This window comes from Anomalospiza imberbis, unplaced genomic scaffold (assembly GCF_031753505.1).
Source record: "Anomalospiza imberbis isolate Cuckoo-Finch-1a 21T00152 unplaced genomic scaffold, ASM3175350v1 scaffold_1253, whole genome shotgun sequence".
Classification (NCBI taxonomy): domain Eukaryota; kingdom Metazoa; phylum Chordata; class Aves; order Passeriformes; family Viduidae; genus Anomalospiza; species Anomalospiza imberbis.
The window spans coordinates 10,988-20,830 of NW_027099651.1; the positions used below are offsets into that span (position 1 = coordinate 10,988).

The following is a 9,843-nucleotide window of genomic DNA, read 5'->3' on the forward strand; positions in this document are numbered from 1 at the left end:
AGCGCTCCCAGCCCCTGCCCGCTGCTCTCCCCATCGTTCCCAGTGCTCCCAGTAAGAGCGCGGCTGGCAGGGAAAGCGCTCCCAGCCCCTGCCCGCTGCTCTCCCGATCGCTCCCAGTGCTCCCAGTAAGAGCGCGCCTGGCAGGGAAAGCGCTCCCAGCCCCTGCCCGCTGCTCTCCCCATCGCTCCCAGTGCTCCCAGTGTCGCTCCCAGTGCCGCGCGGGCCGGCGCCGCTTCGGAACCCGCCCGGGGCAGAGCGCGGCTGCTTTTGGGTGTCGGCACCGCCCGGGCCGGGCTGGGAGCGGAGGAGAGCGGCAGGAAGAGGAGGGACAGACGAGGAGGAAAAGGAAAGAGAAAGAGAGGAGCGGCAAGAGGAAGAGGAGGAGCGGGAAGAGGAAGAGGAGGAGCAGCCCCATCCCCACGCGGTTCCCCCGCTCAGGCCGCAGCTGCCCCGGATCCGCCGGCATCGACCCCCCGGAACCCGCAGGTGAGCGGGGAGCGGGAGCTCGCCCCAAATCCATCGCGGGGGTCTCCGGGAGAGTTTTTTGGCGGCCCACGGGATGTTGGAGTCCTGCAGGACCCCAAAGCCGAGCCGGAATTGCCCCTGGAGGGATCTTGGCGGGTCCCAGGTGGCGATCGCCCGGTACGGGCGGGCACAGGGGCGATCCCGGCTTTGGGGATCCCCGGGAGAGCCGGCGCGGAAGACGGGAGCCCCGGAGCGGGGAGAGCGCCGAGAGGCGATCCCGGAGCCCGGGGACCCCCGGCAGGCTGGAGGGGTGGGGGAGGCCGGGGATGAGCGGGTTCCGGGCCCCCCGAGGCTGGAAGGGGCGCTGACATCTCCAGCTGCACTCGGGCAGCGGCACCATCAAAGCCAACGCGCTCAGCCCTCGTTCTCCCCCAAAGCAGCATTTCCCGTTCCCAAACCTCGCCCGATGCAGCAGCAGCAGGAGGAGGAGGAGGAGGAGGAGGCCGCGAGGAAGAGGAAGATGGCCCTGGAGCCCCAGGCAGGTGAGGAGGAGGTCAGTGCCCCTTTCCCGCTCTCTCCTGCTCCATCTCCCAGCCCAGCGCGGCCCCCGGCTGCAGGACAGCCCTGCTGCCCGCGCCGTCCTGCCGGGGACGCGCTGGGGGGATCTCCTTGCCCTTCCCTGTGGCCCGGAGGCAAATCCCATCCTCTCCTTGTCCTTCCTCCCCCAGAGCAGGAGCTGGGGATGGAGAGCAGGGAGGACAAATCCCCGCGGCAGAACCTGGTGGAAGAGGCCGTTCTGAGCGGCTCCACGGCGCAGGAACCCAACGGGGAGGAAAAGCCCCGGAGATCCCTCACGAGGAGGGGCTGCAAGCGCAGATCGCGGGGATCCGACGGGGAAAGACCCGGCCTGGGCCGGGGAGGCGGCCGGAGCTCAGAGCTGGGGGTCCATGAGCAGCTCCAGGATGGGGAGAAGCCTTACAAGTGCTCGGAATGCGGGAAGAGCTTTAGGATCAGATCCAAACTGATCATCCACCACAGGATCCACACCGGGGAGAGACCGTACAAGTGTCCCCAGTGTGGGAAGAGCTTCAAGTGGAGATCCAACCTGGTCATCCACCACAGGATCCACACTGGGGAGAGGCCCTACAAATGTGGGGAGTGTGGGAAGGGCTTCAGGGAGAACTCCAGCCTGACTGTCCACCAGAGGATCCACACCGGGGAGAGGCCCTACGAGTGTGATCAGTGCCAGAAGAGGTTTCAGAGCAGCTCTGGTGTTCTCAAGCACCAGCGCATCCACACAGACGAGAGGCCCTTCCGCTGCCCCGACTGCGGGAAGGGCTTCAACCAGAACTCCTCCCTCATCAGCCACCGGCGCATCCACACCGGGGAGCGACCCTACGAGTGTCCCCGGTGCAGGAAGAGCTTCAGGACGAGGACCAGCCTGATTGTCCACTACAGCATCCACACGGGAGAACGGCCCTACGAGTGTGGGCAGTGTGGGAAGAGCTTCAGACGGAGCTCCAACCTGATTGTCCACCAGAGGAGCCACAGGAGGCAGCCATGTGGATCCACCCTGGGCCGGGGAGGCGGCCGGAGCTCGGAGCTGGTGGTCCATGAGCAGCTCCAGGATGGGGAGAAGCCACCGAAGTGCTTGGAATGTGGGAAGAGCTTCAGGTGGAGATCCTCCCTGCTCTACCATTCCAGAATCCACAGCGGGGAGAGGCCCTACAAGTGTGGGCAGTGTGGGAAGGGCTTCATTTTGAGCTCTGAGCTGGTCAAACACCAGCGCATCCACACAGGGGAGAGGCCCTACGAGTGTGGGGAGTGTGGGAAGAGCTTCAGCAGGAACTCCCACCTGATCTACCACCAGAGGGGCCACAGCGGGGAGAGGCCCTACGAGTGTCCCCAGTGTGGGAAGGGCTTCAGGACGAGCACCTGCATGATGAAACACCAGAGGATCCACACTGGGGAGAGGCCCTTCCAGTGTGGGCAGTGTGGGAAGAGCTTCAGTGAGAGCTCCCACTTGGTCATCCACCAGAGGATCCACACCGGGGAGAGGCCCTACAAATGTGGGCAGTGTGGGAAGAGCTTCAGCACAAGCTCCTCCCTGAACGTCCACCAGAGGAGCCACACGGGGGAGAGGCCCTACGAGTGTGATCAATGCGAGAAGAGGTTTCACACCAGCCCTGGTCTCCTCCGGCACCTGCGCATCCACACAGACGAGAGGCCCTTCCGCTGCCCCGACTGCGGGAAGGGCTTCAGGGCGAACTCCATCCTCGTCAACCACCGGAGGACCCACACCGGGGAGAAGCCCTACGAGTGTGGGCAGTGTGGGAAGAGCTTCAATTCGAGATCCCAACTGAATGTCCACCAGAGGAGCCACACCGGGGAACGGCCCTACAAGTGTTGGGAGTGTGGGAAGAGCTTCACCCAGAGATCAGGCCTGGTTGCCCACCAGCGGAGCCACACCGGGGAGAGGCCCTACGAGTGTGATCAGTGCCAGAAGAGGTTTCAGAGCAGCTCTGATGTTCTCAAGCACCAGCGCATCCACACAGACGAGAGGCCCTTCCGCTGCCCCGACTGCGGGAAGGGCTTCAAGGAGAACTTCACCCTCACCATCCACCGGCGCGTCCACACCGGGGAGAAACCCTACAAGTGTCCGCGGTGTGAGAAGAGCTTCAGCACACGCTCCAGCCTGATTGTGCACCAGAGGAGCCACAGCGAGGACAGTCCCTACGAGTGTGACCAATGCAAGAGGAGGTTTCAGACCAGCTCCGCTCTCCAGAGCCACCGGTGCACACACTCGGGGCAGAAGCCCTTCCGCTGCCCCGACTGCAAGAGGGGCTTCAAGCGCAGCTCCTACCTCGCCAAACACCGGCTCAGCCATGCTGGGGACAGGCCCCAGCCGTGTCCCCAGTGTGGGAAGATGTTCACCAGGAACTCTCTCTTGGCCAGACACCGATGGAGGCACCACTAAGGGCAGCCCTGTGAGCGCCCCGAGTGTGGGAACAGCTCCGTGCGCTGCTCCAGAACCTCACTTTTTCTCTCTTGTGGTGGTCTTAAGCATCACTGGATAGCCTTGGAGGTCTTCTCCAATATAATAAATCCATCGTTTTAATTCTGTCTGGCTCACGGGTGTCTTCTACAGCGAAATGGAGTGGAACTGGGGCAAAACCGACAATTTTGGAGACAATGGGGTGGAAAGTCCTTCAAAAAAGGTTCTTCTCACCCATCCAAGCACGTGGATGCTCTGCCAGCAGGGACACGTAAATCCTTTCGTTTTGGTTTTGGAGTGGAAAGGTTCCTCTTCATCCCTTTGAAAGCCCTGGAACTGGAGAAATAAAGACGTTGGTCTGAGGCATGGATGGGGACATATGGAGGACATGGACGTGGAGGGGGACGTGGTGGGACATGGACATGGATGGGGGCATGGCTATGGATGGGGACATGGACATGGAGGGGGATGGGGACATGGACATGGATGGGGATGTGGTGGGTCGTGGCCATGGATGGGGACATGGTTGGACATGGACATTGATGGGGACATGGTGGGACATGGACATTGATGGGGACATGGTGGGACATGGATGAGGAGGTGGCCATGGAGGGGGATGGGGACATGGCCATGGATGGGGACGTGGCCATGGATGGGGACATGGTGGGGCATGGATGAGGAGGTGGCCATGGAGGGGGATGGGGACATGGCCATGGATGGGGACGTGGCCATGGATGGGGACATGGTGGGACATGGATGAGGTGGTGGCCATGGAGGGCGATGGGGACATGGATGGGGACATGGTGGGACATGGCCATGGATGAGGACATGGCCATAGATGGGGATGGGGACATGGTGGAAATGGTCATGGATGAGGACATGGCCATGGATGGGGACATGTGGGGGACACGGACATGGATGGGGACATGGTGGGACATGGCGATGGATGAGGACATGGCCATGGATGGGGACACGGTGGGACATGGCCATGGATGGGGATGTGGCCATAGATGGGGACATGGACATGGAGGGGGATGTGGTGAGACATGGCCATGGATGGGGACATGGTGGATACATGGCCATGGATGAGGTGGTGGCCATGGATGGGGACATGGTTGGACATGGACATGAATGGGGATGTGGTGGGACATGGACATGGATGGGGACGTGGTGGGACATGGACACAGAGAGGGACGTGGTGGGACATGGCCATGGATGGGGATGTGGCCATGGATGGGGACATGGTTGGACATGGACATGGATGGGGACGTGGCCGTGGATGAGGGTGTGGTAGGACATGGCCATGGATGGGGACATGGTTGGACACAGACATGGATGGGGACGTGGCCATGGATGGGGACATGTGGGGGACATGGATATGAATGGGGACGTGGTTGGTCCAGATGGACACCAGACCATGGATCCCATCTGGACACTGGTCCAGATGGACACCAGACCACGAATCCTACTCTGGATGGACACTGGGCCAGATGGACACCAGACCATGGATCCCATCTGGACACTGCTCTGGATGACCCCTGGTCCTTCAGCTCCCCGAGCCTGGCCAGCCCCCAGCCCAGATGACCACCAACCTGACCACACCCTGGCCCACCCCACTGGCCCACCAGCCCATCCCAATAGCCCCAGCCCCCAAATCCCCCCCAAAAAAAAACCCCAATTCCAGAACATCGCCGCCAGGTGGCGCCTGCAGAGCCGGGGGGGAAACTGAGGCACGCGCTGGGGAGGATGACAGGTGGGAACTTCAGCACCCACCCTGGAGACCCCAAAAACGAGCACCCACCCCCCCAAAATGTCACCTCAGCATCCCATCAAGACCCCCCCCCCCCCACCAAGTGTCACATCGTGGGCGGGGGGACGGGAGCTCCAGGGGCCACCGCCGCCCCTTCGAGGGGTGTCCCCGCCGGTGCCACGGGTGTGTCCCCAGCGGGGAGAGGCGACATCACCTCCCCGGGAGGAGGAGGAGGAGGAGGAGGAGGAGGAGGAGGTGAGGGTGTGACTGAAACTCCTGCCCGGTCACATGGGGAAGCCGCGACAGGAACCGGGGCCGAGCGCGGGCGCAGCACCGGAGGTACCGCGGGGAGGGGAGGGGTGGGGAGGGGGGACACACACGGGGACAGTCCCCAAAAAAGTCCCCCCTCCCCAAAAAAAAAAACCAAAAAACAAAAAAAGTCACCTCGGGGGGGATGCTGCGGTCGGGGGAGGGGGCGGCGGAGCATCCTCGGGGGGATGGAAGTGGCCAGGGGGGACCCCAAAAATGTTGTCACCCCCACCCCCCCTCCCCATCGCTGTAGGATGTGGCCACCTCCCCCCCCCCGCGCGCTTTGGGGCGCCGGTGACAAACTGGCGCGGGTGGCGGTGACAAAAAAAGCGCGGGTGCCACCTCGGGGATGGCACAGAGAGAGGGGGTCCTGCGGTGCCACCGAGCCCCCCGCCACCAGCTGAGGGGGTGACAAAAGGGTGGGGGGGGGAGGGGGGTTGGGGTCAGGGGTGTCCCCAAGGTGCGGGGGGTGCGGGGATGGGGGAGGGGAAGCGCGGTTGGGGCGCGACGGAAACGCCTCCGGTGCCGCCTGCGCCCGGGGCACGGGGGTGGCGGGGCGCCTGTCACCGTGTCACCCTGTCACCGTGTCCACCTGTCACCGTGTCCCCCTGTCACCGTGTCTCCCTGTCCCCCTGTCACCGTGCCACCCCGTCCCCCTGTCACCGTGTCCCCCTGTCACCGTGCCACCCTGTCCCCCTGTCACCGTGTCCCCCTGTCCCCCTGTCACCGTGCCACCCTGTCACCCTGTCCCCCTGTCACCGTGTCCCCCTGTCACCGTGTCCACCTGTCACCGTACCACCCTGTTCCCCTGTCACCGTGTCACCGTGTCCCCCTGTCACCGTGTCCACCTGTCACCGTGCCACCCTGTCCCCCTGTCACCGTGCCACCCTGTCCCCCTGTCCCCCTGTCACCGTGTCCCCCTGTCCCCCTGTCACCGTGTCCCCCTGTCACCGTGTCCACCTGTCACCGTGCCACCCTGTCCCCCTGTCACCGTGTCCCCCTGTCCCCCTGTCACCGTGTCCCCCTGTCCCCCTGTCACCGTGCCCCCCTTTCCCCCTTTCCCCCTGTCCCCCTGTCCCCCTGTCACCGTGCCACCCTGTCCCCCTTTCCCCCTGTCCCCCTGTCACCGTGCCACCCTGTCCCCCTTTCCCCCTGTCCCCCTGTCACCGTGCCACCCTGTCCCCCTTTCCCCCTGTCCCCCTGTCACCGTGCCACCCTGTCCCCCTGTCACCGTGCCACCCTGTCCCCCTGTCACCCTGTCCCCCTGTCACCGTGCCACCCTGTCCCCCTGTCACCGTGTCCCCCTGTCCTCCTGTCACCGTGCCACCCTGTCCCCCTGTCACCGTGCCACCCTGTCCCCCTGTCATCCTGTCGCCCTGTCGCCCTGTCCCCCTGTCACCGTGTCACCCTTTCCCCCGTCCCCCTGTCCCCCTGTCACCATGTCCCCCTGTCACCGTGTCACCCTGTCCCCCTGTCACCGTGCCACCCCTGTCACCGTGTCACCCTGTCCCCCTGTCACCGTGCCACCCTGTCACCGTGTCCCCATGTCACCCTGTCCCCCGTCACTGTGTCACTCTGTCCCCCTGTCCCCCGTGTCCCCTGTCCTGTGCTCCCCACTGCCCCCAAATCCAGCCCCATGGACCCCCCCAAATTCAGCTCCCCTCATCCCCCCAACCCCAAATCCAACCCCCAAATTCAGCTCCCCTCATCCCCCCAACCGCCAAAATGTCACCTCAGATTCCCAAAATCAACCCCCAACCCCAAATCCATCCCCTAAACCCCCCAAAACTGAGTCCCCCCCAACCCCCCGACCCCAAATCCACCCCCAAAACTGCCTCCCCCATCTCCCGAACCCCAAATCCACCCCTAAACCCCCCCAAAACTGAGTCCCCCCAACCCCCCGACCCTAAATCCACCCCCAAAACTGCCTCACCCATCTCCCGAACCCCAAATCCCCCCCTAAACCCCCCCAAAACTGACTCTCCCCACCCCACAACCCCAAATCCACCCCTAACCCCCCAAAACTGACTCCCCCAATCCCCCCGACCCCAAATCCCCCCCCTAAACCCCCCCAAAACTGCCTCTCCCCACCCCCCCAACCCCAAATCCACCCCCTAAACCCCCCAAAACTGACTCTCCCCACCCCACAACCCCAAATCCACCCCTAAACCCCCCAAAACTGACTCCCCCAATCCCCCCGACCCCAAATCCATCCCCTACACCCCTCCAAAACTGACTCCCCCAATCCCCCCGACCCCCAAATCCCACCCCCTAAACCCCCCAAAATCCTCTCGTTCCCCCCCCAGATGGAGGTGGAAGCCCCCCCGGCCACCCCCCGAGCCCCCCGCCCTGCTGAAGACCTTACAAGTGGCGCACGGCCACCGCCCGCCACCAGCCCGGGAGGGGACCCCGAAAAGAGCGGGGGGTCCCCGGGGGAGCCGGCGCTGGGCGAGGCTGCAGGGCTGGAAACGCTCCTACAGCCACCCCGACACCGAGGGCGACAGGGCTGGCGACAGAGGTGGCGACAAGGGTGGCGACAGAGCTGGCGACAGAGCTGGCGACAGGGGTGTCCCCCAAGGCCAGCGCGCGGCGCTCGCTGTTCCGGAGGGGCGTTTTCCGCCCCCTCCAAGGCACCCAAGGGTGCTGGGGACAGCAGGGGACAGCGGGGGACGGCGGGGGACGCGAGGGGGCACGAGGGGACACGAGGGGGACAGCGGGGGACACGAGGGGACGAGGCCACCCCTGCAGCGGTACCTGCGCTCCCGTGGGCCGGAGGAGGGGACAGGGCGAGAGAGCGGAGCCAGGGCGGAGCTGGGGGCGCAGGATGGGGCAGGTGAGGGGGTTTGGGGTGCGGGGGTTTTGGGGTGCGGGGGGTTTGGGGTGATTATGGGTGGGTGTGATGGATTTTGGGGTGATGGGTTTATGGGGTGAGGGGTTTTGGGGTGCGTGGGGGTTTTGGGGTGAGGGGGGTTTGGGGTGCGGGGGGCTTTTGGGGTGAGGGTGGTTTGGGGTGATTATGGGTGGGTGTGATGGATTTTGGGGTGATGGGTTTATGGGGTGAGGGGTTTTGGGGTGCGGGGAGGGTTTTGGGGTGCGGGGGGTGTGGGGTGCGGGTGGGTTTTGGGGTGCGGGTGGGTTTTGGGGTGCGTGGGGGTTTTGGGGTGAGGGGGGTTTGGGGGTGCGGGTGGGGTTTGGGGTGCGGGGGTTTGGGGTGCAGGGGGGGGTTTGGGGTGGGGGGTTTTGGGGGTGAGGGCGGTTTGGGGTGATTATGGGTGGGTGTGTGAGGATTTTGGGGGTGATGGGTTTATGGGGTGAGGGGTTTTGGGGTGCGGGGGAGGGGTTTTGGGGTGCGGGGGGGTTTTGGGGTGCGGGGGCTTTTGGGGTGAGGGGGGTTTTGGGGTGCGTGGGGGTTTTGGGGTGAAGGGGGTTTGGGGTGCGGGGGGGGGTTTGGGGTGATTATGGGTGGGGTGTGATGGATTTTGGGGTGATGGGTTTATGGGGTGAGGGGGGTTTGGGGTGCAGGGGGGTTTTGGGGTGCAGGTGGGTTTTGGGTTGCGTGGGGGTTTTGGGGTGAGGGGGGTTTGGGGTGCGGGGGTTTTGGGGTGAGGGGGTTTGGGGTGCGGGGGGGGGTTTGGGGTGATTATGGGTGGGTGTGATGGATTTTGGGGGTGATGGGTTTATGGGGTGAGGGGTTGTGGGGGTGCGGGGGGGGTTTTGGGGTGCGGGTGGGTTTTGGGGTGCGGGGATTGGTGCGTGGGGGTTTTGGGGTGAGGGGGGGGTTTGGGGGTGATTATGGGTGGGTGTGATGGATTTTGGGGGTGAGGGGTTTATGGGGTGCGGGGGGGGTTTCGGGGTGCGGGGATATGGGGTGCGCGGGGGGGTTTTGGGGTGAGGGGGGTTTGGGGTGCGGGGGTTTTGGGGGTGAGGGGGTTTGGGGTGCGGGGGGGGTTTGGGGTGGGGGGTTTTGGGGTGATTATGGGTGGGTGTGATGGATTTTGGGGGTGATGGGTTTATGGGGTGAGGGGTTTTGGGGTGCGGGGGGGGTTTGGGGTGATTATGGGTGGGTGTGATGGATTTTGGGGCAATTGTGTCCCTTGGTGTCACCACAACCTGTGGGTGGCGTCTCCATGTCCTTGGTGTCACCTCACCCATGGTGGCAACCTCCACTTCCATGACCTTGGTGTCGACCACATTCGTGGTGGGACCTCCATGCCACGTGTCCCTTGGTGTCACCTCACCCATGGTGGCACCTCCATGGCCACATGTCCCTTGGTGTCACCACACCCATGGTGACATCTCCATGACCTTGGTGTCACCTTGCTCG

General features: G+C 64.3%; 1 protein-coding gene across 1 annotated transcript; it reads left to right on the forward strand.

The window, feature by feature from the left end:
* Nucleotides 1-505: 505 nt before the first annotated feature.
* Nucleotides 506-3,442, forward strand: LOC137465984 (zinc finger protein 420-like). Its single transcript, XM_068177942.1, has 2 exons — nt 506-1,007; nt 1,194-3,442. Exons 1-2 carry the CDS (start codon nt 560-562, stop codon nt 3,440-3,442), a joined length of 2,697 nt encoding a protein of 898 aa, XP_068034043.1. The 5' UTR covers nt 506-559.
* The last annotated feature ends 6,401 nt before the right edge of the window (nt 3,443-9,843 follow it).

Excerpts from the sequence above, each read along its gene's own strand:
- LOC137465984 (XM_068177942.1), top strand. The coding sequence starts at position 560 with ATGTTGGAGTCCTGCAGGACCCCAAAGCCGAGCCGGAATTGCCCCTGG. Across the intron at positions 1,008-1,193 it reads GGCCCTGGAGCCCCAGGCAG|AGCAGGAGCTGGGGATGGAG; the intron begins GTGAGGAGGAGG and ends TTCCTCCCCCAG.